Consider the following 26537-nt stretch of genomic DNA (forward strand, 5'->3'; position numbering starts at 1 on the left):
AGAGGTCACAGAGGTCAGGGCAGATCAACTTCACCCAGGACCCCTGGATGCCCACCCAGGGCACCTCCTTACCCTCGACAGGACCCAACCCTCGTGCCCAGCGCCGTAAACGAGAGCATCTCCTCACTCACCCGTCTTGTTTTGTGATGGGCTGAGGGTGTTAGCTGCTCCTGAGAATAAAAGCAGAGAGGAAGAGCCCTGAGCCAGCCTCTCCCCTGGGCTCCGCATTCTTATCTTCCCCTGTGTCTCCTGACATGAGTTCTAGGGAGCTCCTCAATAACCCCTTCCTGTGTAGCTGGGTTCCCTCCAGTCTCCTTATTGAATTATTTCAGATTTCTTGTGTTCTGCACATCCAGACGTTGCTCCTGAGGCATTTGGGGAGGGCGTTTTCCTGCACTCTGGGAGCTCAGGATCTGCAAGGGAATACAGAAGTCTCTGAGCCCTGTGTGCTGTCTGTGCAGCCAGGGACACAGGAGCACATAAGCCAATTCCCCTGGAGACGAGAGTTTCACTTATCCAGCAGCTGAGGACCCAGGCTCCATGCATGAGAGGTTGGTCCTCAGGGGCTCCCCAGTGTCAGAAGCACAAAGGGGTGAAAGTCTGGGGGTGCTTCTGCTTCACACAGCCTCAGCCAGGTCACCTGGGGTTTCATCTTCCATTTAATCTCTAGTTAACTAATTCCTCATATAGGCAGTAACACCTAGGATGCGATACAGGTGCCCACGTTCACACACACATACAAATATATATATATGCTAAATGGAGGTGTCACTCAAGGTTCATAAATCAGTGTTTGTTTTTATGAAGGGTGAATCTAGGTGAATCTAGATCAGGAACAAACATGTAAACACCTACCACATCAAATATATTAAGCATATGCATGAACATACATCAAATGAATTTGGATATACTTACACACATATTCAAATGTATCTTACATAACCGCACATAAATATGTATATATGTAAAGCTTCAGACATTTATTTAAGATGTAGTTGCATACATATTGACATTTAAAGTAAGAAATATTGGCACATAATTTGGAAATAAAGAAGTAAAATTTCCCATTGTCTTATGGTTTATACAAGTTGTATTAGTAAATTGGAGGAGATCCGTTGAAAAGCAGTTAGAACAGAGCAATTTAGTAGTGAGTCAGCATGAAATACAATGAATATACTCAAAGCAGTAGCTTTCTCATGGATAGTTATCTCTTATTTTAAAAATGTAAAGGAATGAAATACTTACAAATCGTTAAAGGTGTTGAAGAATTCTTTAAATTAGAATGAATGTAATTTTTTAAAATGTCTACCCAGGACACCCAGCTCCCCTTGACAGGACCTGACCCTCTGTGCCCAGCGTCATCACCGCAAGCATCTCCTCACTCACCAGCCTTGGAGTCGGACTTGTTTTGTGGTGGGCTGAGGGTCTCAGCTGCTCCTGAGAATCAAAACAGAGGTAACTTATATAACAAATTCTATATAAGGTTATGTATAACTTATATAACCTCCCTGTCAAGGAGAGGTGGGTGTCCTGGGTAGACATTTAAAAAATTATATTCAGGCCAGGCACAGTGGCTCAGGCCTGTAATCCCAGCATTTTGGGAGGCTGAGGCGGGCGGATCACGAGGTCAGGAGTTCAAGACCAGCCTGGCCAACATGGTGAAACCCCGTCTCTACTAAAAATACAAAAATTAGCCAGGTGTGGTGGCGGGTGCCTGTAGTCCTACCTACTTGGGAGGTTGAGGCAGGAGAAGTGCTTGAAACCAGAAGATGGAGGTTGCAGTGAGCCAAGATCGCACCACTGCACTCCAGACTGGGCAACAAGAGCAAAACTCCACCTCAAAAAAAATGTTTTTAATTATATTCATTCTAATTTAAAGAATTATTCAACACCTTTAACAATTTATAAGTGAAGTATTTGATTCCTTTACATTTTTTAAAACAAGAGATAAGTACCATGAGAAAGCTACTGGTTTGGGTATATTCATTTTATTTCATATTAACCCACTACCAAATTGCCCCCTTCTAATTTAAATCTAAATTAACAATTTAAAGCACTTTTTCATATAAAAGATGTTTAGTTAGATGTTAGAATCATCCAGTGATTGGACAAGATTGGACATGAACCCACCCAGGCCCAGGGCTGAGCTGCACTGTAGCCCCTGCTGACCTCCCCCGGGTTTCCCATGCCACAGGGAGCCGCCCGGTCAGTTTCCCTCGGGCCGTTGTGCTTTGAAACATCCAAACACTTCTGAACTCCATTAAGGAAACCTCCATTTTTAACATGTACAGGAGGAAGACTTGAGGTTAATGAAAAATGGATGTCTACATTGCATATATAAATTAAATCAAGGCCCAATGAAAGGCGAAGTAAAATTAAATATTTTTAAATAATAGGTTCATATAATTGAAATAAAAAATATAAATTTATATATTGAAGTATTGCTTTAAAAGTTTTAGTAAAGGAGAGAGCAACAATGGACAAAGGCGTATAGAAAATACGGAGTAGAAATGAATGACATACGAGACGCGCTGTGAATAATTCCCAAACTCGTCCAGGGAGCAGGTGCATGGTCCCTCCTTAGCCTCAGGGTGCCCTGAGCACAGAGCCTTGGTGGGATCTGACGGTGGTGAGGGTTGAGTCCACCCCAAACGTGCTCCTTTAGAGAGAAGCACCCCAGCTGTGGGTGCCGCTCACAGGGCCTCTCCTGTGCTCACCTGGTGGGCTCAGGCTCAGAGCACCCCTGAGACTGAGGGGCCGTGCACTTGCTCGCTGGCAAGTTAGGGAATTATTCACAGCACGTATTGTGTATCACTCATTTCTACTCGGGGTGGGCTTCACCCTCATCACAGTCAGATCCCACCAAGGCCTCCTCTCCTGTCTTGAGATGGCCCAGGGACTCTACAGGGGTGGGCGAGGGGCTCATCCTCAGGGGCTCTTGGAAATGAGAAATGAGAGCTGCCAAGGGACTGTCCGTCTGTCCTCTCTCCAACTCGCCCGCCTCTGTTCCTCCTCCATCAGCACCAGCATCTTCCACGTGTGCAAGTCAGGCTGGACCCCAAATCCTGCTAACCCAGCCTGTTCTCCTTCCTCTACTCATCACACGTCCCGCAGGACAAGGTCGGGGTGTGGGGGTCCTGCAGAGCTGTGCCGGGTGTTGCTATCGGTAGAAAATTGGAGAGATTTTGTTTTGTACATGAGAGAGCAGAGAGTCTCAACCAGAGGTGACGGCTCCTGGGAATCCTGCTCGGGGAGGGGGAAAGACCCCGCTGCTCCACTCATCAGTGCTGAACCTCAAACACCTCCCTCCCCTCTGAACACCACGGAGGGAACACCTGCCCCATCCCTGGAGCCCCAGGAAGCCACGCGGACTACACCCTTACTGTCCACCCTCTGCTCTGCTGCCCTGGAAATCAGACCCTGAATATTGGAGATAGCATTGAGACAAGTCTAGAAACTTCTCTATGGTGGGAGTGACTGGGTTTTTGTCACCCATGGGGTCAGGACTTAGAGGTTGGGATCCCCAGAGGCTCTGATTCTGAGGTGGAAACATCAGGAGGGGAGGGGGTGGGGTCTCCGTCTCCCACCCTCAGTCTAATCTCATCTCCTCTGAGGTTCACCCCTGTCTCCTCCCAGCCCTCCCTGTTCTTTACCCTACTGAGACTTCAGGGGTGGGAGGCAGGGGTGGGAGGTCCCGTCTATTTCCACCCTCTCATGGGCTCGACCCTCCCCTGTGGACCCTCCCCCTTCACACCCCTCTTTTCTTTTCTTTTCCTTTTTTTTTTTGAGACGGAATCTCCCTCTGTCGCCAGGCTGGAGTGCAGTGGTGGGATCTCGGCTCACTGCAAGCTCCGCCTCCCGGGTTCAAGCGATTCTTATGCCTCAGCCTCCCGAGTACCTGGGACTACAGGTGCCTGCCACCATGCCCAGCTAATTTTTTCTATTTTTTAGTGGAGACGGGGTTTCACCGTGTTAGCCAGGATGGTCTCCATCTCCTTACCTCGTTATCCGCCCGACTCGGCCTCCCAAAGTGCTGGGATTACAGGCGTGAGACACTGCGCCCGGCCAACTCCCCTCTTTTCTTAGTGTCCAGAGCTCTCCTGGGGGCAGGGCCTGAGCTGAGCCTTTGAGCTCAGAGAGGACAGGGTCAGGGCCCTCACCTGAGACCACGAGCTCCAGGGGGTCACTGGGGTGAGTCAGCAGGTAGGGTTTGGAGCTGAGTGAGCCGTAGCACCTGTAGGTCCCCGCGTGGGCCGAGGTCACAGGACTCATGGGGAATTCAGCCTGGTGCTGCTGAGCTCGGTGCTCTGATCTCAGACGCAGCGGGTGATGGGCTGCCCCATCCTTGGTCAGAAGGAAAGTGTCCATCCGGCCCCGTGACTGACACAGCAGGGTCACATTCTCTCCTGAGGCCACCGTGGGGCCCGGCTGCACTGAGAGGGAGGGTCTGTCAGGGATCTGTCCTGGAGAGAAGAAGGATGGGTGAGGGGCTGCCCCACCTTGTTCTGAGCTGACACCTCCCCAGGCCTCTCTCTGGGACCCTCAATCTCTCTGTCTCTGTTTTCTCTGAGTTTCCCCCTCCCCGCCCGTCCCCTGTCTCTGTCTGTCTGTCCCTCCCTTGGGACTCCACCCCTCATCCCGGCCATCACCACCTGGGCTCCCTGGCAGGGCCTGTGCAGAGCCTGGGTCCCTGACTGAATCCGCTGGGCTCCTCACCTGTGATCAGGATGTCCAGGGGGTCACTGGGGGCCGACCACTCGGAGGAGAGGTTGTGTGCACCGGAGCATCTGTACTGGCCCCCATGGGAGCGGATCACAGGGCTCAGGGTGAAGTTGGCCTGGGAGAGCCCAGCCTGGGGCTGCCGGCCAGGGCGCTGGAGGAAGTCACGTTCTCCCTCCTTGTACAGAGCGAATCTGTCGTAGCCGACATCAGAGCCACACTGGAGGGTCAGCTCCTCCCCAGGGGCCATGACAGGGCCCGGCTGCACTGAAAGTGATGGCTTCTTAGAAACACCTGGGAAAAGGTGGTCATGGTTTCCAGGAGCCGACCCTCAGGCTTCCCCAAAAACCCTCCCTCTCCCCCAGGGCCTCACCACTGCTGATCTTCCTGTGTCTCTGGCCCCAGGAGCCCTGAGCCCTCTCGCCCCAACATTATCCCCCCTGGAGCTGCCCTGAGAGGCGGCTCCTCCCCACCTGCCTGGAGACTCAGGGAACTCCAGGCAATGCTGTGAATGTCTCACCTGGGACCAGGAGCTCCAGGAGATCACTGGGTGAAGACCACACATAGGGAGAGCGCGAGTCATAACCATAGCACCTGTACGACCACCTGCGACTCGGGCTCACGGGGCCCACGGAGAAGACGGCCCAGGACCACCCACGGGTACGGGGCTGGGAGTTCAGGCATTGTGGGTGTTCATCTTCTCCTTCCTTACACAGAATGAAGCCGTCAAATGCCAGCTGTGAGACACACTGGAGAGTCACATTCCCTCCTGAGGTCACCACAGGGCTGGGCAGGGCTGAGAGGGTGGGTCTGTTGTAGACTCCTAGGAGAGAAAGAGGCACCGTGTTGAATGGGGCTCCCACCTCCCACATCATCCCAAGGGCTGGGCTGTGAGAGGGAGATGCCCCTGAGAGCCGACCCCCTTCCTGAGGGCAGAGCCTGGGGCTGGGACCCCTGGGTGTCCTCTCACCTGTCACCACCAACTCCAGGGGGTCGCTGGGCTCTGACTGAGTGTGGCTGTGATACTGACAGCGATACCGCCCTGTGTGTTCCCAGGTGACGGATGGAATGTGGAACCGGCCCTTCTTCACAAGCTCTGGTTGTATCCGTGTAATCCAGGATGCTAATTTTTTCTCCCTATATAGATGGTACTCCTGGGCTTTAAGGCCCCCCTGACACCTGAGGGTCAGGGGACTCCCCTGGGTGATCACAGAGCCTGGCTCAGCCCAGAGGGTGGGCTTGGGGAGGGTCTCTGGAAGGAAATCAGAGGTCGGATTCTAAGTCATTTCCCACCCAACAGATCTCAGCTCTCAGCCGCAGGACCCTCCAGACGCCCCCATCAGTCAGCCCAGAACTGCTATTCCCCATCCCCAGCTGCACGGAGGTGGCCCCTTGTCCCCAGTGAGGAGGAGGGTCCTGGGAGAGCTGGGGACAGACTCACCTGCCTGCACGTGGGTCCTGGGGCCCAGACTCAGCCCTGGAAGAGAGTTCCCTGTGAGGGATTCGCCCCTGAAGCCTGGGCAGGTCCTCCCCTCCCTGGGATCTTTGTGAGCCCCTAGGGTCTCCTTAGGGACCAGAGTTTGGCGGTGGGGTGAGGTCTCTCCTAGGTTAGAAGCTCCCTCCCTCTTCAAATCTCACCGAGACAGATCAGGACCATGAGGATGGTGGTCATGGCATCTCTTCCCACTGCCCTGCTCTGCGGATGGATGAGCCCTCGGTGCTGGCAGGACAGAGACACACAGGGTGTGGACAATTGGGGGCTGGGTCCTTCTTGTCATGGGATTTTGTCATCTGTAGCCACACAGGAAGCGGAACTGCCCTCCCAGGAGCCTGACTCTCATTCCTTTAGGGCTGAGGTGGGGGCAGGCACTGGGCCCTCTGCACCATTTCAGACAGTAATGGGCCCTTTCCTGACCCCCAGCCACTGTCTGTCTGGTTTGTTTTCATCCCACTGAGAGCCGGGATGTAGCAGCAAATAAAACTGGTGCCTCCTTTGTCTGTCGTTCCTGATGAGGATAGCGGAGGCTTCTCCTTCCTTCTCACAGCCTCCCCCAAGGTCTCCCTCTCTCCTTTAGCCCATCCAACAGCACAGCATTGCAGGGTCCTTACCATGGCAGTCGTCCCTCCAGCCCTGGAGATGCTTCAGGGAAGACCCAGGTCCATGCTGCAGGGAGACTCAGATCAGCAGAGACGCATCTCGCATGTGGCTGTGCCGTCCAGGCTGAGCTGCGTGTGGCAGTGAGCACAGAAGAGAAATGCAGGGAAATAGGGGAAGAAAAGTTGACTTCTTTCTTGACACTGGATTGTGGGTTTTCTTTCAACCAAATAGTCCCCTCTCAACTTCCCCCTTTTTTTTTTTTTTTTTTTGAGACGGAGTCTCGCTCTGCCGCCCAGGCTGGAGGGCAGTGGCGCGATCTCGGCTCACTGCAAGCTCCACCTCCCGGGTTCACGCCATTCTCCTGCCTCAGTCTCCTGAGTAGCTGGGACTACAGGCGCCCGCCACCACGCCCGGCTAATTTTTTTTTGTATTTTTAGTAGAGACGGGGTTTCACCGTGTTAACCAGGATGGTCTCGATCTCCTGACCTCGTGATCCGCCCGCCTCGGCCTCCCAAAGTGCTGGGATTACAGGCGTGAGCCACTGCGCCTGGCCTCAACTTCCCCTTTTTAAAATATTTTGCTACAGTGTCCACCCCCACCCCACTGGGAACAAACCTCTGAGTCTTTCCTGCCTCCTTCGTGCCCGTTGCGTCCTTGGCCGTCCCTCTGCACCTCAATCCCTGTTCAACGTTTTGGGAACAATGACTTATGTTTGAGCTTTGATTTGGGGAGTCGGGGAGGGAGTTGATATTTATTCGATGACTGGTTATCATCCACTGCCTACGTGACCTCGGGAGGTAATGAACCATCTCTGATGCTCCGATTCTTCCTTTGCTGACTGTTGTCACAAATCCCACTCGTGACAGTGGTTGTGGGGTCAGTGGTGCCGAACATTGGGAGGGGCTCATTTGTGCTTGATTTCCAGACCAGGGGAAGACCTGAGGTGTTTGGGACATGAGAGGATCTTGGTGTTGGACTCCACAGTCTACGTAGGTGGTTGATGTGTCCACTCTGGATCTCACATCTGACCCTAATGGATAGATGTACATGTACTATTTCTGAAATACCCAGAGCATCAAGGTCATGAGCAGAAAAAGAGGTGTGGAAGTTCCCAATGTAGATGGATCCGTAAGAAAGAACGGAGGCCGGAGGTGAGAGGCCACAGGGTCCCGGGACCATCAAGGGCTCATTAGGGTGGAGGATCCACCACTGAGTGGAGCCGGGAGAGGAACCTCGGGATCTGCAATGACAGTGAGTGGCTCAGGACTCCAGACCAAGGTGGGAGGCTGCGTCCTCCAGCTACACCTGAGGCTGGAGTGGACCCCAAGCAGCCCACGGGAATTCCCTCAAGGGAGTGCACCAAACCGTCCAGTGACAGAGCTGCTGGGATTCCAACAAAAGAAGCGCTAAACACCAGGGTGTTCATAGAGCATTTGTTAGAGGGGCTTCCATAGAGTGGGCCCTGCAGCATGTCCTGGAGGTAGACAAGGTGACATTGGGTGTTCTATCCAATGCTTTCACCTAAAATAACAAAACAAAACAAAAATCTACAGAAAATTATCTCTAAGTACAGTTGTTCCTTGGTGTACAAGGGAACTGGTTCCAGTCTATGGCCCACATGTCACAAAACCTGCCTGTACTCCAGCCCTGAAGCTGGCTCCACTGGACCATGTATAGGGAAAGTCTGCCATTCCTATACACAGGATTTACATACCACAAATGCCATAGTTACAATCCCCGTTTGGTTGAAGAAAGTGTGCATACAAGAGACCCCGGGAATTCAAGGCTGCATTGCTCCAGAGTCACCGGATTTTGCCTGTATTTGGGAATGAGAAGCAAGGATTACGATCTGGAGTGCATGGCATGGCAAGACACAGTGCGTCCAGAGAGGGAAGTGCGATGTTGTGATACACACTGGTTTTCACCCGCGGCTCCTGGCTCATAACTCCATAGCACTTGTTACAGTCTTTTGTTATAACATTGGCTGTGTTGGGCCCCAGGGGAGGCCTCTGACCTCCTCCTGCCCTTCCTTCACCTGCCCCAAGGCAAGGCTCTAGTGTTCCCTGCCTTTCTGATGGTGGATCTTAAGACCCTCCCAGAAGATGGTCTCACCCTGTTCCTTGTGGGAGGAAATGCTGACGTCATGAAGCTCCCTTAAAAGCCCAAGAGGGCTGGGTTTCCTGAGCTTCTGGGTGGCTGAGCATGCGGAGGCTCCTGGAGGGCGATGCCCAGGGAGGGTATAGATGCTCTGGTCCCTTCCCCCATGTCTCCTCTGATGTGTCTCTTCATCTGTGTCCTCTGCAGTGTGCTTTGTATTCAACCAGAAAATGTCAGTGTCTCCCTGAGTTCTGTGAGCTGCTACAGCAAATTAATCAAACCCAAAGAGATAGTCATGGGATCCCCAACTTGAAGCCAGTCAGTCAGAAGTTCTGGAGGTCTGGACTTGGGAATGGTGGGGGGGTGGCAGTCTTGGGGACTGAACCTTCAATCTGTGGGATCTGGGACTGTGTCTGGGTAGACAGCGCCAGAGCTGACATAGAGAACACCCAGCTGCTGTTCACTACTGGGTCTGGGAAACAATCCCACACATCTGATCCTACAAGTCTCCTGTGTTGATGATTGTTGTGGTGTGAGAATAGACGAAAAGCACCGCAGAGAGAGTTCTCTGTACATAGAGAGGTAAAGGAAATACTTATCAGCAGCAAGGGAGAAGCTGACAGAGCTGCCTGGAAACAGAGTTCCCTGGTTCCAGAGGTTCAAAGCCAGAGTTGCTGTCAGTCCATTGGAGGAGAAGCCGTTGCTGGGCAAGTGTTCTCTTGAGAGCATCTTATCTGCATTCCTGACGTCCTAAAGAATATCTAGTAATAAACGTTGTCAAAGCAGGAGATGGGTGAAAGACATGGAAGAGTTTCTTATGGGGTTTTTTTTAAAGTCCTTAGAAAAAGTTCTTATCTGAGACCTGGAAGCATGGGCCTCCTCTCCTTCAGGCCTTCCTGGCCCTGTGGGGTCTGAGTTTGACCAAAGTCATTTCATCCTTGCTCATGTGACTTTCCTACTGGGTACCTGCAGTGAAGGGATTGAGTTACAAAGTTTAACCTGAGCATTTCAGGAGTTTGGTTCAGGGCAGGGCTTGTTTCTACATCATTAACAAAAGGGTTAATTTTTCAGTGTTTTCTAGAAACAATCTAAGGTGCTGTATCAGTACCTGGGAATGCTCAAGACCTCAGCTTGAGTTCAAGCCTGCAGGTGAAAACAGGCATCTGTCCAGCCCACAGAGCAGTCATGGCACTTTGTCTTTCTCTCAGAACAAAGGAAAAAGTGGAGGAAACCATGGGACCCTAGAGAGACTGTGGCTCCCTCTCTTCTGTATTTGTGGACAGAATCTGGGATTGCTCAGCTTGGTGACCCGGGGCCACACTCAGCACTGGGCCACCTTCCCGGGTGTGCATGACACAGTCTCGCTTAATCACTGCTGGACGGGGCATCCCTGGCACTTGAATGTGAGGGGCTCATGGGCTCCACCATGCCGGGCATAACACAGAGCTGATTCTAAGCTTGGGAGCATGGACACCGCAGGGCAGGAGCGGCTACAAAAATGCCCCTCATCAGTTTTCCTTCCTGAGTCAGCCCTGGGAGAAACCTTGTATGGAAGATCAGGTGTGTGGGAGAAAAACCCACCCCAGAGGAATAAAAATCAAAGAGTCCATTAGAGAAAAAACAGGCAATTGTAGAAATGAATTAGGAAGCTATTGTGATGTGAAAAATAGTAAATTACATTAACACATTTAGAAATACTTTCATCAAGAACCAGACACTGCTGAAATGATAAACATTGTATTGGTGTAGAATATTTATTAAATTTTTCATTAGTCGTCGGAGAAAAACTAGAAATGAAAAAAATAGAAAAGATAATTAATGCACACAAGCAATGTGGTGAGAAGAGGAAACAGATATATCTCTATGCGTCACACTTTCAGAATGAAGGAAATAAGGAGTAGGTTAGTCAGTAAATACTTGCAAAGGAAATAGTTGACATTTTTGTAGAAATGAAGAAAGATCATGAGTTTAACGTGCACAGATTTATAAATAACATTAATGTCTTAACTATGATAGAGCAAACGATATCTAGAATAGATACAAAGTAATTTTAAAACTACTGGAGAAAATGAAAATTATTCTCAGATGAATGGCAAGCACATTGGGACTGAGTTTCCCAGGACTAAAAAGTGGTGGAAAAAATGACCGGGGACTCAGGTTCAGGTTGGACGAATGGGAACAGCTGGCGTGTGCCTCTCTCGTTAAGAGGAATCAAAATGGTGAGTAAATACCAAAATTCTAAGTGGATCTTCTAAGACAGCATGACGGGGCTCACCAGAGAACCACGGGGACATGGAAAGCACAGAGGAGAAAAGCTGAGAGCCAGGAGAACCTCCGAACAAGGAGAGGGAGTGAGTGTATTCGTCTAGGTTCTCTAGAGGGAGATAACTAATTTTAAGCCTCTTAATTTATAATACTGGGATGACTTTTTCCTCATTTAGGTCTTTTGTTATTTCTTTGAGCAGTATTTTAAAATTGTCAATGTATACATATTGCATCTCTTTGGTTAAATGTATTTCTCTTTCTTTGAGACAGAGTCTGACTCTGTTGCCCAGGCTGGAGTGCAATGGCAAGATCTCAGCTCACTGCAACCGCTGCTTCCTGGGTTGAAGCGATTCTCCTGTCTCAGCCTCCTGAGTAGCTGGGATCACAGGCGTGCACCACCACGCCCACCTAATTTTTGTATTTGGTTAAATGTATTTCTATGCGTACTTTTCTTGTAGACACTGTTATAAATTGACTTGTTCCCCTAATATACATGTTGAAATCCTGAGCCCCATTAGCTAGAAATGTGAACATAGTTGCAAATAGAGTCTTTGCAAATGCGTTTAAGTCATGATCAAGGGATCATAACGAATTAGGATGGGTCCTAATCTGATCTGACTGGTGTCATAATCTGAAGAAGAGAAGAGACACACACAGAAGAATGGGTGTGAAGACAGAGGCACCCAGGTAGATGTAAGCATTGAGAAGATGGAGGCAGAAATTGGCAGGATGCTGCCCCAAACCAAGGAGTGCCTGGACCAGCAGAAGGTAGGACGAGTCATTTAAGAATTTTTCCATCGGCTGGGCGCGGTGGCTTACACCTGTAATCCCAGCACTTTGGGAGGCTGAGGTGGGTGGATAACCTGAGATCAGGAGTTCAAGACCAGCCTCACTAACATGGTGAGACCCCCGTCTCTACTAAAAATACAAAAAATAGCCGGGAATGGTGGTGCACACCTGTAGTCCAGTTACTCAAGAGGCAGGAGAATCGCTTGAACCCGGGAAGTGGAGGTTACAGTGAGCCGAGATTGCACCATTACACTCCAGCCTGGGCAACAGAGCAAAACTCCATCTCAAAAAAATTTCTTTCCTCAAACCTGCATAGTTCTATTAACATTTTTCTTAAGTTGTACTTGGATTTTTTTTTTTTTTTTTTGAGACAGAGTCTTGCTCTGTCACCCAGGCTGGAGTGCAATGTCTCAATCTCGGTTCATTGCAAGCTCTGCCTCCCAGTTTCATGCCATTCTCCTGCCTCAGCCTCTTGAGTAGCTGGGACTACAGGCGCCCACCACCACGCCCGGCCAATTTTTTTTGTATATTTAGTAGAGACGGGGTTTCACCGTGTTAGCCAGGATGGTCTCGATCTCCTGACCTCATGATCCGCCTGCCTCGGCCTCTCAAAGTGCTGGGATTACAGGCATGAGCCACCGCGCCCAGCATGTACTTGGATTTTTAAGTGAGCCGTGTTATCTCTCACATCAGATACTAATAGGTTTGTCTTTTGTGGATATGCTAGGATAACAGTGTCAGAATTTCATTTGACCCGTGCCATAACACTGAAGTAGAAGTGATCATTGCCTCTGAAATAGAAAGGACTCTAGGTATATGGGTGAGCTCTCAGTGGGATGTGCCACAAGTCCCTGGTGCTCATTAGTGAAGACAGTTCTGTCCCTTGCTTCCTAACCCTGCATTCAGTGAGAACCCATTGGCACCTTGATTTGGGCCATGAAAAAAATATTGATGTCACAGAAATTGGTAGATACCACTAACTACAGCATTTTAAAGATGTCTTTTTCAGAATCAGCATAGCTGTGGTGTCACTTGAAATGCCATTGTGATGATTCCAAGTGGTGATATTTCAGGAGAAATTACACAGATAGCATCTGAGAAAGAGAGAAGGGCTCGTAGGGTACAGAGAGGGTGTCAGGGCAGCAGGGTGGATTTATGTTTTCCTGGTTGGAATCTGATCTTCTGTCGTTGATTTAGTTGGTGGTTCAGGTTTGGATCTCTGAATTGAAGAGATGGGGACTCAGTAAGGGACATCAAGGAGTGTGACAATGAGGAAGAAGGAAGACTGTGTCACATGCCATGGACCAGAGCACACAGGTGTGTGGAGGTGTGGACCCAACGCTGCCATGTGGGATGTAGCCTCATGTCTGGGGATGGGAAAACAAAGGGGATCCAGGCAAGGAAAGTCAACATTCATAGATAAGAAAATATATCACAGTTTATTGATCTTCTAGGAATCACCCCAGACAGTTTCCCTGCACTCAAATATTGATTCCTGTCTCTAGAAATGACCAGCAGACAGTCCAAATAATGTAGGTCCTAGATTGTCCTCCAGAGCCTCCTGGAATCATCAGATCTGTCCCTGGGGCTCCACCACGCTGAAGGGTGCATTGTCCTTTCTGCTGTTCACCTCCCGACTGCATCTTGGAGGCTTCTCTGGCTGTGCTGAGCCTCAAATAGCAGAATCCCGAGGACCACCAGGACCAAGCCAGCCACGCCCATGCGGATGAGATTCTCCACTGTGTAATCCTGGGGGTGTTGGCCTAGGGATGGTGAACAAAGAGGTCACAGAGGTCAGGGCAGATCAGAATCACCCCGGGACCCTTGAATGTCCACCCAGGGCACCCACCTCCCCTTCACAGGACCTGACCCTCTGTGCCAGCCCCATCACTGAGAGCATCTCCTCACTCACTAGTCATGGAGTCTGTCTTGTTTTGTGATGGGCTGAGGGTCTCAGCTGCTTCTGAGAATCAAAACAGTGGAGAAGAGCCCTGAGCCCAGCCTCACTCCTGGGCTCTGCATTCTTCTTTTCCCCTGTGTCTCTTGACATCAGTTTTTGTTGTTGTTGTTGTTGTTTTTTTGAGACGGAGTCTCGCACTGTCACCCAGGCTGGAGTGCAGTGGCACAATCTCAGCTCACTGCAAGCTCCGCCTCCCGGGCTCACGCCATTCTCCTGCCTCAGCCTCTCCGAGTAGCTGGGACTACAGGTGCCCGCCACCACGCCCGGCTAATTTTTTGTATTTTTAGTAGAGACGGGGTTTCACCGTGGTCTCGATCTCCTGACCTCGTGATCCGCCTGCCTCGGCCTCCCGACATGAGTTTTATAGAGTTCCTCAATAAACCCTTCCTCTGCTGTAGCAGGGTTCCCTCCAGTCTCCTCATTGAATTATTTCAGACTTCCTGTGTTCTATAAATCCAAGCTTGGCTCCTGAGTGATTCGGGAGAGTTTTCCTGCATCCCGGGAGCTCAGCATGTATAAGGAAAGTGGTCCCCAGTACAGAAATAACTGTGACCTTATGTGCTGTCTGTACAGCCTGGGACCTTGTGTGCTCTCTGAGCCCTAACAGGCTGCAAGGAGCAGGTGCAGGACCACAGAAGCCAATGCCTCCAGTGATGAGAGTTTCACGTATCCACCAGCTGAAGACCCAGGCTCCATGGAGGAGGGGTTGGACCTCAGGAGCTCTTGAATGTCAGGAGAACAAAGGGGTGAAAGTCTGGGCCTGCCTCCCCTTCATGCCCTCAACCACTTCACCTGGGGTTTCATCTTCTGTTTAATCCTTAGGTAATTAATTCCTCATACAGGCAGTAACCCCTAGAACGCAATACAGGTGCACACACCCCCCTCCACACACACACACAGATATGCATATGCTAAATGGTGGTGCTAGCTGATGTTCATAAATGAATATTTCTGCTCTAGCAAGTGTGAATCTAGATGAGAAGACCAATAACAAACCTGTAAAGACCTATCATGTCAAATATATGAAGCCTATGGATGAATACATATAAAAATGTATTTAGATATACCTCCACACACATCAGGTGTAATGTACAGAACCTGTGTATATATGTAAAACTTCAGATATGTATTTATTATGTAGGTATATGCATGTTAATATTTGAGAAATATTGGCATGTAATTTAGAAATAAAGAAATAAAATTTCCATGCATTATGGTTTCTATAAATTTTACCAGAAATTAAAGGAGATCATTGAAGAGTGATTAGAAAGGAGCCATTCTCTAGTGGGTGAATAACAAATAAAAAGAACATAATGAAGCCAGTCACTTTCTCATGGATACCTATCTCTTCTTTAAAAAAAACATAGGCGTCACTTCCAAGATGGTCGAATAGGAATGCAGCTCCCGGCGAGATCTGCAGCTCCCAGCGAGATCGACGCATATGACAAGTGATTTCTGCATTTCCAACCAAGGTACCTGGTTTATCTCATTGGGACTGGTTGGACAGTGGCTGCAGCCCACGGAGGGCAAGCTGAAGCAGGATGGGGTGTCACCTCACCTGGGAAGCACAAGGGGCCAGAGGATTTCCCTTTCCTAGCCAAGGGAAGCCGTGACAGACTGTATCCAGAGAAACAGTACACTCCTGACCAGCTACTGCACTATTCCCACAGTCTTAGCAACTGGCAGACCAGGAGATACCCTCCCATACCTGGCTCGGCAGGTCTCACATCCACAGAGCCTTGCTCACTATTAGTGCAGCAGTCTGAGATCGACCTGCGATGCTGCAGCTGGATGGAGGGAGGGGCATCCACCATTGCTGAGGCTTGAGTAGCTCACAGTGTAAACAAAGAGGCCTGGAAGCACAAAGTGGCTGGAGCCCACCACAGCTCAGCAAGGCCTACTGCCTCTATAGATTCCACCTCTGGGGGCAGGGCATAGTAGAACAAAAGACAGCAGACAGCTTCTGCAGACTTAAACGTCCCTGTCTGACAGTGCTGAAGACAGCAGTGCTTCTCTCAGCATGGCATTCAAACTCCAACAATGGGCAGACTGCATCCTCAAGTGGGTCCCTGACTCCCCTGTAGCCTGACTGGGAAACACCTCCCAGTAGGGGCCAACATACATCTCAAACAGGCGGGTGCCCGTCTGGGATGAAGCTTCAAGAGGAAGGATCAGGCAGCACTATTTGCTGTTCTGCAGCCTCTGCTGGTGATACCCAGGCAAATAAGGTCTGGCTGGACTGGACCTCCAGCAAACTCCAACAGACCTGCTGCTGAGGGGTCTGACTCTTAGAAGGAAAACTAACAAACAGAAAGAAATAGCATCAACATCAACAAAAAGGACATCCACACCAAAACCCCATCTGTAGGTCACCAACATCAAAGACCAAAGGTAGATAAAACCACAAAGATGGGGAGAAACCAGAGCAGAAAACCTGAAAATTCCAAAAACAGAGTGCCTCTTCTCCTTCAAAGGATCCCAGCTCCTCACCAGCAATGGAACAAGTCTGGGTGAAGAATGAGTTTGACAAGTTGACAGAAGTAGGCTTCAGAAGGTCGGTAATAACAAACTTCTTCAAGCTAAAGAAGCGTGTTCTAACCCATCTCAGGGAAGCTAAAAAACCTTGAAAAAAGGTTAGATGAATGGCTAACTAGAATAAACAGTGCAGAGAAGACCTTAAATGACCTGATGGAGCTGAAAACCATGGCACAAGAACTTCGTGATGCATGCACAAGCTTCACTAGCCGATTCAATCAGGTGGAAGAAAGGATATCAGTGATTGAAGATCACATTAATGAAACAAAGCAAGAAGACAAGGCCGGGCGCGGTGGCTCACGCTTGTAATCCCAGCACTTTGGGAGGCCGAGGCGGGCGGATCACGAGGTCAGGAGATCGAGACCACGGTGAAACCCCGTCTCTACTAAAAAATACAAAAAATTAGCCGGGCGCGGTGGCGGGCGCCTGTAGTCCCAGCTACTCAGAGAGGCTGAGGCAGGAGAATGGCGTGAACCCAGGAGGTGGAGCTTGCAGTGAGCCGAGATCGCGCCACTGCACTCCAGCCTGGGTGACAGAGCAAGACTCTGTCTCAAAAAAAAAAAAAAAAAAAGAAGACAAGATTAGAGAAAAAACAGTGAAAAGAAATGAACAAAGCCTCCAAGAAATACGGGACTATGTGAAAAGACCAAATTTGTGTTTGACTGGTGTACCGGAAAGTGACGAGGAGAATGGAACCAAGTTAGAAAACACTCTTCAGAATATTATCCAGGAGAACGTCCCTAACATGCCAAGGCAGGCCAACATTCAAATTCAGGAAATACAGAGAACACCACAAACATACTCCTTGAGAAGAGCAACCCGAAGACACAAAGTTATCAGATTCACCAAGATTGGAATGAAGGAAAAAAGGTTAAGGGCAGCCAGAGAGAAAGGTCAGGTTACCCAAAAAGAAAAGCCCATCAGACTAACAGCGGATCTCTCGGCAGAAACTCTACAAGCCAGAAGAGAGTGGAGGCCAATATTCAACGTTTTTAAAGAAAATAATTTTCAACCCAGACTCTCATATCAAGCCAAACTAAGCTTCATCAGTGAAGGAGAAATAAAATTCTTTACAGCCAAGCAAATGCTGAGGGATTTTGTCACCACCAGGCCTGCCTTAAAAGAGCTCCTGAAGGAAGCTCTAAACATGGAAAGGAACAATCAGTACCAGCCACTGCAAAAACATGCCAAATGGTAAATACCATTGATGCTATGAAGAAACTGCATCAATTAATGGACAAAATAACCAGCTAACATCATAATGACATGATCAAACTCAAACATAGCAGTATTAACCTTAAATGTAAATGGGTTAAATGCCCCAATTAAAAGACACAGACCGGCAAATTGGATAAAGAATCAAGACCCATCAGTGTGCTGCATTCAGGAGACCCATCTCATGTGCAGAGACATAGGCTCAGAATAAAGGGATAGAGGAAGATCTACCAAGCAAATGGAAAGCAAAAAAAAAAAAAAAAAAAAAAGCAGGAGTTGCAATCCTAGTCTCTGATAATACAGACTTTAAACCAACAAAGATCAAAAGAGACAAAGAAGGCCACTACATTACGGTAAAGGGATCAATTCAACAAGAAGAGCTAACTATCCTAAATATATATGCACCCAATACAGGAGCACCCAGATTCAAAAACCAAGTCCTTAGAGACCTACAAAAAGACTTAGACTCCCACACAATAATAATGGGAGACTTTAATACCCTTCTGTCAACATTAGATCGACACATAAGGTTAACAAGGATATCCAGGACTTGAACTCAGCTCTGAACCAAGCAGACCTAATAGACATCTACTGAACTCTACACCCCAAATTAACAGAATACACATTCTTCTCAGCATCACTTTGCACTTATTCCAAAATTGACCACATAATTGATAGTAAACCGCTCCTCAGCAAATGTAAAAGAACAGAAATCACAACAAACTGTCTCTCAGACCACAGTGCAATCAAATTACAACTCAGGATTAATAAACTCACTCAAAACCACACAACTACATGGAACCTGACCAACCTGTTCCTGAATGACTACTGGGTAAATAATGAAACGAAGGCAGAAATAAAGATGCTATTTGGAAGCAATGAGAACAAAGACACAACATAACAGAATCTCTGGGACACATTTAAAGCAGTGTGTAGAGGGAAATTGATAGCACTAAATGCCCAAAAGAGAAAGCAGGAAAGATCTAAAATCGACACCCTAACGTCACAATTAAAAGAACTAGAGAAGCAAGAGCAAACAAATTCAAAAGCTAGCAGAAGGCAAGACATAACTAAGATCAGAGCAGAACTGAAAGAAATAGAGACACAAAAAACCCTTCAAAAAAATCAATGAATCCTGGAGCTGGTTTTTTGAAAAGATCAACGAAATTGATAGACCACTAGCAAGACTAATAAACAAGAAAAGAGAGAAGAATCAAATAGATGCAATAAAAATGATAAAGGGGATATCACCACTGATTCCACAGAAATACAAACTACCATCAGAGAATACTGTAAACACCTCTACGAAAATAAACTAGAAAATCTAGAAGAAATGGATAAATTCCTGGACAGATACACCCTGCCAAGACTAAACCAGAAAGAAGTTGAATCTCTGAATAAACCAATAACAGGTTCTGAAATTAAGGCAATAATTAATAGCCTACCAACCAAAAAAAGTCCAGGACCAGAAGGATTCACAGCCGAATTCTACCAGAGGTACAAAGAGGAGCTGGTACCACTCCCTCTGAAACTACTCCAATCAATGGAAAAAGAGGGAATCCTCCCTAACTCATTTTATGAGGCTAGCATCATCCTGAGACCAAAGCCTCACAGAGACACAACAAAAAAAGAGAATTTTAGGTCAATATCCCTGATGAACATTGATGCAAAAATCCTCAATAAAATACTGGCAAACCAAATCCAGCAGCACATCAAAAAGCTTATCCACCACGATCAAGTTGGCTTCATCCCTGGGATGCAAGGCTGGTTCAACATACGCAAATCACTAAATGTAATCCATCACATAAACAGAACCAATGACAAAAACCACATGATTATCTTAATAGATGCAGAAAGGGCCTTTGACAAAATTCAACAGCCCTTCATGCTAAAAACTCTCAATAAACTCGGTACTGATGGAACATATCTCAAAAAAACAGCAGCGATTTATTGCAAACCCACAGCCAATATCATACTGAATGGGCAAAGAAGCATTCCCTTTGAAAACTGGCACAAGAAAAGAATTTCCTCTCTCACCACTCCTATTCAACATAGTGTTGGAAGTTCTGGCTAGGGCAATCAGGCAAGAGAAAGAAATAAAGTGTATTCAATTAGGAAAAGAGAAAGTCAAATTATCTCTGTTTGCAGATGACATGATTGTATATTTAGAAAACCCCATTGACTCAGCCCAAAATCTCCTTAAGCTGATAAGCAACTTCAGCAAAGTCTCAGGATACAAAATTAATGTGCAAAAATTACAAGCATTCCTATACACCATAATAGACAAACAGAGAGCCAAGTCATGAGTGAACTCCCATTTGCAATTACTACAAAAAAGAGTAAAATACCTTGGAATCCAACTTCCAAAGGATGTGAAGGACCTCTTCAAGAACTACAAACCACTGCTCAATGAATTAAAAGAGAACACAGACAAATGGAAGAACATTCCATGCTCATGGATAGGAAGAATCAATATTGTGAAAATGGCCACACTGCCCAAAGGAATTTATAGATTCAATGCTATCCCCATCAAGCTACCACTGACTTTCTTCACATAATTGGAAAAAACTATTTTAAAGTTCGTATGGAACCAAAAAAGAGCTGGCATTGCCACGACAATCCTAAGCAAAAAGAACAAAGCTGGAGGCATCGGGCTACCTGACTTCAAACTACCCTTCAAGGCTACAGTAACCAAAGCAGCACGGTACTGGTACCAAAACAGATGCATAGACCAGTGGAACAGAACAGATCCCTCAAAAAAAAACCACACATCTACAACCATCTGATCTTACAAACTTGAGAAAAACAAGAAATGGGGAAAGAATTCCCTATTTAATAAACAGTGCTAGAAAAACTGGCTAGCCACATGTAGAAAGCTGAAACTGGATCCCTTCGTTACACCCTATACAATAATTAACTCAAGATGGATTAAAGACTTAAATGTAAGACCTAACACCATAAAAACCCTAGAAGAAAACCTAGGCAATACCATTCAGGACATAGGCATGGGTAAAGATTTCATGACTAAAATACCACAAGCAATGGCAACAAAAGCCAAAATAGACAAATGGGACCTAATTAAACTAAAGAGCTTCTGCACAGCAAAAGAAACTATCATCAGAGTGAACAGGCAACCTACAGAATGGGAGAAAATTTTTGCAATCTACCTGTTTGACAAAGGGCTAATATTCAGAATCTACAAAGAATTTAAACACATTTGCAAAAAAAAAACATCAAAAAGTGGGCAAAGGATATGAACAGACACTTCTCAAGAGAAGACATTTATGCAGGCAACAGACATATGCAAAAATGCTCATCATCACTGGTCATCAGAGAAATGCAAATCAAAACAGCAGTGAGATACCATCTCACACCAGTTAGAATGGCGATCGTTAAAAAGTCAGGAAACGACAGATGCTAGAGAGGATGTGGGGAAATAGGAAAGCTTTTACACTGTTGGTGGGAGTGTAAATTAGTTCGACCGTTGTGGAAGACAGTGTGGCGATTCCTCAAGAATCTACAACTAGAAATACCATTTGACCCAGCAATCCCATTACTGGGCATATACCCAAAGGGTTATAAATCGTTCTACAATAAAGACACATGCACACGTATGTTTATTGTGGCACTATTCACAATAGCAAAGACTTGGAACCAACCCAAATTGTCCATCAGTGGACTGGATTAAGAAAATGTGGCACATAAACACCATGGAATACTATGCGGCCATAAAAAAGGATGAGTTCATGTCCTTTGTAGGGACATGGATGAACCTGGAAACCATCATTCTAAGCAAACTGTCACAAGAACAGAAAACCAAACACCGCATGTTCTCACTCATAATGGGAGTTGAACAATGAGAACACATGGACACAGGGCAGGGAACATCACACACCAGGGCCAGTCTGGGCATGGGGGGCTGGGAGAAGGATAGCATTAGGAGAAATACTTAATGTAAATGACGAGTTGATGGGTGCAGCAAACCAACATGGCACCTGTATACCTACGTAACAAACCTGCACGTTGTGCACATGTACCCTAGAACTTAAACTGTAATAATAAAATATATATATATAAAGAAATCAAATACTTCACTTATCAATTGTTAAAGATGTTGAATAATTCTTTAAGTTAAAATGAGCATACAATATTCTTAGGAGTAAAATTTTAAAACGTGTTTTAAATTCATTAAGAAAATCTTCATTTTTAATGTGTAAAAGAGGAACAAACCTGCACATTGTGCACATGTACCCTAAAACCTAAAGTATAATAAAAAAAAAGAGGAAGACTTGATATTAATGAGAAATTTGTTTCTACATTGAATGTATAAATTAAATCAAGACTCAATTAAAGGGGAGTATAATTAAGGATTTTTAAATAATAAATGCATACAATTTTAAATTCATATATTCAAATACTGTTTTAAAAGTTTTAGAAAAAAAGTAACAATGGACAAATGCATACAGAAAACGCAGAGTAGACATGAGTGACACACGAGACGCGCCGTGAATAATTCCCTAACTCATCCAGGGAGTAGGTGCAGGGCCCGTCCTTATTCTCAGGTGTGCCCTGAGCACAGAGGCCTCCAGGTGAGCACAGGAGGGGCCGTGTGAGCGGCACCCACAGCTGGGGTGCTTCTCTCTAAAGGAGCACATCTGGGGTGGACTCCAGCCTCGTCATAGTCAGATCCCACCGAGGCCCGAACAGCCTCCTCTCTTGTCTTGAGATGGCCCAGGGACCCCGCAGGTGTGGGTGAGGGGCTCATACTCAGGGGCTCTTGGAAATGAGAAATGAGAGCTGCCAATGGACTGTCCATCTGTCCTCTCTCCATCTCGCCTGCCTCTCTTCCTCCTCCATCGGCCACAGCATCTTCCCGGTGTCCAAGTCAGGCCTGGACCCCAAATCTTCCCGATCCAGCCTGTTCTCCTTCCTCTACTCATCACACATCCTGCAGGACAAGGTCAGGGGCTGGGGGTCCTGCAGAGCTGTGCCATGTGTTGATTTTGGTAGAAAATTGGAGAAATTTTCTCTTGTACACGAGAGAGGGGAGACTCTCAACCAGCGGGGTTTTGTAAACTTTTGTTTTTTCCAAAATATTGTGGCTTTGTCTTACTAAGCTGAGATTCCAGGAGGGATGCGTAAAACTGCATGCACCTGCCCCCATCTCCGCTGGTTTTTTAATTCTTACAAGTCTCAGTTATTGGGAGAGTTAGGAGAGGGCCAGAGAGGGCTGCAGATGGGAGCAGGTCTAGGATGAGCCACATCCCAGATGCCCCAGAAGGTCAGAAATGAAGGGGCTTTGGGGCGGTCACATCCAGGCAGCTCCCCCTTATTCAGATGGGGAGTCCAGGGTGCAAGGGGAACGGTCTTTTACAGGAGTTCCATCTCCCAAGGAGAGGTTGAGCCATCACAGACCCAGCCCCACCTCCCCGGGCTCCTCCCACCTGGCTCCTAGACCAAGCACCTGCCTGTGATCTCCCCTGACCCTGGCTCCCCATGAGAGGTGACGGCTCCTGGGACTCCTGCTCGGGGAGGGGGAAAGACCCCGCTGCTCCACTCATCAATGCTGAACCTCAGACACCTCCCTCCCCTCTGAACACCATGGAGGGAAGACCTGCCCCATCCCTGGAGCACCAGGAAGCCATGCAGACCACACCCTTACTGTCCACCCTCTGCTCTGCTGCCCTGGAAGTCAGACCCTGAATATTGGAGGTAGCATTGAGACGAGTCTAGAAACGTCTCTTGAGCTGGGAGTGGCTGTTTTTTCACCCATGGGGTCAGGACTTAGGGGTTGGGAGCCCCAGAGGCTCTGATTCTGAGGTGGAGACATCAGGAGGGGAGCGGTGGGGCCTCCATCTTCCACCCTCAGTCTAATCTCATCTCTGAGGTTCACCCACCGCCATCTCCTGTCTCCTCCCAGCCCTCCCTGCTCTTTACTGAGACTTCAGGGGTGGGAGTCAGGGGTGAGAGGTCCCTGCCTATTTCCACCCTCTCATGGGCTGGACCCTCCCCTGCAGACCCTCCCCCTTTACTCCCCTCATTCATTGTTGTCCCAGAGCTCTCCTGGGGCAGGGCCTGAGCTGAGCCTTTGAGCTCAGAGAGGACAGGGTCAGGGCCCTCACCTGAGACCACGAGCTCCAGGGGGTCACTGGGGTGAGACAGCAGGTAGGGGTTGGAGCTGAGCGAGCTGTAGCATCTGTAGGTCCCCGCGTGGGCTGAGGTCACAGGAGCCATGGGGAATTCAGCCTGGTTCTGCTGAGCTTGGTTCTCTGATCTCAGACGCAGTGGGGGATGGGCTGTCCCCTCTTTGGTCAGAAGAAAAGTGTGGAACTGCCCCCATGATTGACACAGCAGGGTCACCTTCTCTCCTGAGGCCACCGTGGGGCCCGGCTGCACCGAGAGGGAGACCGTGTCATAGATCTGTCCTAGAGAGAAGAAGGATGGGTGAGGGGCTGCCCCACCTTGTTCTGAGCTGACACCTCCCCAGGCCTCTCTCTGGGGCCCTCAGTCTCTCTGTCTCTGTTTTCTCTGAGTTCCCCCTCCCTGCCCATCCCCTGTCTCTGTCTGTCTCTCCCTCCCTTGGGACCCCACCCCTCATCCCGGCCATCACCACCTGGGCTCCCCTGGCTGGGCCTGTGCAGAGCCTGGATCTCTGACTGAACCCGCTGGGCTCCTCACCTGTGATCAGGATGTCCAGGGGGTCACTGGGGGCCGACCACTCGGAGGAGAGGTTGTGTGCACCGTAGCATCTGTACTGGCCGCCGTGGGAGCGGCTCGCAGGGCTCAGGGTGAAGTTGGCCTGGGAGAGCCCAGCCTGGGGCTGCCGGCCAAGGAACTGGAGGAAGTCACGTTCTCCCTCCTTATACAGAACAAATCTGTCGTAGCCGACATCAGAGCCACACTGGAGGGTCAGGCTCTCCCCAGGGGCCACGACAGGGCCTGGCTTAACTGAGAGCGATGTCTTCTTAGAAACACCTGGGAAAAGGTGGTCATGGTTTCCAGGAGCCGACCCTCAGGCTTCCCCACAAACCCTCCCTCTCCCCTGGGGCCTCACCACTGCTGATCTTCCTGTGTCTCTGGCCCCAGGAGCCCTGAGCCCTCTCGCCCCAACATCATCCCCCCTGGAGCTGCCCTGAGACGCGGCTTCTCCCCACCTGCCTGGAGACTCAGGGAACTCCGGGCAATGCTGTGAATGTCTCACCTGGGACCAGGAGCTCCAGGAGATCACTGGGTGAAGACCACACATAGGGAGAGCGCGAGTCATAAGCATAGCACCTGTACGACCACCTGCGACTCGGGCTCACGGGGCCCACGGAGAAGACGGCCCAGGACCACCCACGGGCATGGGAATGGGAGTTCAGCCGTTGTAGGTGTTCATCTTCTCCTTCCTTACACAGAATGAAGCGGTCAAATGCCACCTGTGAGCCACACTGCAGGGTCACATTCCCTCCTGAGGTCACCACAGGGCTGGGCAGGGCTGAGAGGGTGGGTTTGCTGTGGGCTCCTAGGAGAGAAGGAGGCACCGTGTTAAATGGGGCTCCCACCTCCCACATCATCCCCAGGGTTGAGTTGTGAGAGGCAGACGCCCCTGAGAGCCGACCCCCTTCCTGAGGGCAGAGCCTGGGGCTGGGACCTTTGAGTGTCCTCTCACCTGTCACCACCAACTTCAGGGGGTCACTGGGCTCTGATGAGTGATTGTGGCTGTAGTACTGACAGCGATACCGCCCTGCGTGTTCCAAGTTGATGGATGGGATGGGGAACTGGCCCTTCTTCCCAGGCTCTTGTATCCATCTAACCCAGGATGCTGATTTGTTTTCCCTATATAGATGGTACTCCTCAGCCTGAAGGCTCCCCTGACACCTGAGGGTCACGGGACTTCCCTGGTTGATCACAGACCCTGGCTCAGCCCAGAGGGTGGGCTTGGGGAGGGGCCCTGGAAGGAAATCAGAGGTCAGATTCTAAGTCATTTCCCACCCAACAGATCTCAGCTTTTGGCTGCAGGCCCCTCCAGACGCCCCCATCAGTCAGCCCAGAACTGCTATTCCCCATCCCCAGCTGCACAGAGGTGGCCCCTTGTCCCCAGTGAGGAGGAGGGACCTGGGAGAGCTGGGGACAGACTCACCTGCCTGCACGTGGGTCCTGCGGCCCAGACTCAGCCCTGGAAGAGAGTTCCCTGTGAGGGATTCGCCCCTGAAGCCTGAGCAGGTCCTCCCCTCCCTGGGATCTTTGTGAGCCCCTGGGGTCTCCTTAGGGACCAGAGTTTGGCTGTGGGGTGAGGTCCCTCCTAGGTTAGAAGCTCCCTCCCTCCTCAAATCTCACTGAGACAGATCAGGACCCTGAGGATGGGGGTCATGGCGTCTCCTCCCACTGTCCTGTTCTGCAGATGGATGAGCCCTCGGTGCTGGCAGGACAGAGAGACACACAGGGTGTGGACAATTGGGGGCTGGGTCCTTCTTGTAATGGGGTGTTGTCATCTGTAGCCACACAGGAAGTGGAACTGCCCTCCCCAGGAGCCTGACTCTCATACCTTTAGGGCTGAGGTGGGGGCAGGCACTGGGCCCTCTGCAGACATTTCAGACAGTAATGGGCCCTTTCCTGACCCCCAGCCATTGTCTGTCTGGTTTGTTTTCATCTCACTGAGAGCCGGTATGTAGCAGCAAATAAAACTGGTGCCTCCTGTGTCTGTCCTTCCTGATGAGGGTAGCGGAGGCTTCTCCTTCCTTCTCACAGCCTCCCCCAAGGTCTCCCTCCCCACTTCAGCCGTCCATCAGCTCAGCGTTGTGGGGTCCTTACCATGGCAGTCATCTCTCCAGCCCTGGAGATGCTTCAGGGGAGACGCGGGTCCATGCTGCAGGCAGG

The 26537-nt window shown here is 49.1% G+C and overlaps 2 protein-coding genes across 12 annotated transcripts in view; both read right to left on the reverse strand.

Annotated features, from left to right (window-relative positions):
- Positions 1-7052, reverse strand: part of LILRB1 (leukocyte immunoglobulin like receptor B1) — a 44297-nt gene extending 37245 nt beyond the window's left edge. For 3 of the 11 annotated variants that reach the window (XR_001114139.2, XM_012500022.2, XM_012500017.2), the window contains exons 1-7: positions 6829-6945; positions 6358-6439; positions 6161-6196; positions 5690-5971; positions 5240-5542; positions 4717-5013; positions 4161-4463 (exon numbers count right to left, since the gene is read on the reverse strand). Coding sequence is in view for 10 of the 11 variants with exons in the window: in XM_012500022.2 (XP_012355476.2) it covers positions 4161-4463; positions 4717-5013; positions 5240-5542; positions 5690-5971; positions 6161-6196; positions 6358-6439; positions 6829-6831 (1306 nt within the window). In the remaining variant the exon portion in view is untranslated. Of the gene's footprint in view, positions 1-131; positions 171-1378; positions 1438-4160; positions 4464-4716; positions 5014-5239; positions 5543-5689; positions 5972-6160; positions 6197-6357; positions 6440-6828 lie in introns of those variants that run through there. The other 8 variants (XM_012500019.2, XM_012500018.2, XM_012500020.2 and 5 more) reach the window with 6 other exon arrangements.
- Positions 7053-13538: 6486 nt separating this feature from the next.
- Positions 13539-26075, reverse strand: LOC100593082 (leukocyte immunoglobulin-like receptor subfamily A member 2). The gene is given in 9 exon segments (XM_012500030.2): positions 13539-13621; positions 13624-13731; positions 13881-13931; positions 23801-24103; positions 24357-24653; positions 24880-25182; positions 25330-25611; positions 25801-25836; positions 25998-26075. Coding segments are annotated over 9 exon segments (1497 nt in total). The 5' UTR covers positions 26032-26075.
- Positions 26076-26537: the final 462 nt, after the last annotated feature.

The sequence above is a fragment of the Nomascus leucogenys genome, chromosome 10, assembly GCF_006542625.1.
Source record: "Nomascus leucogenys isolate Asia chromosome 10, Asia_NLE_v1, whole genome shotgun sequence".
In the NCBI taxonomy this organism is placed as follows: Eukaryota; Metazoa; Chordata; class Mammalia; order Primates; family Hylobatidae; genus Nomascus; species Nomascus leucogenys.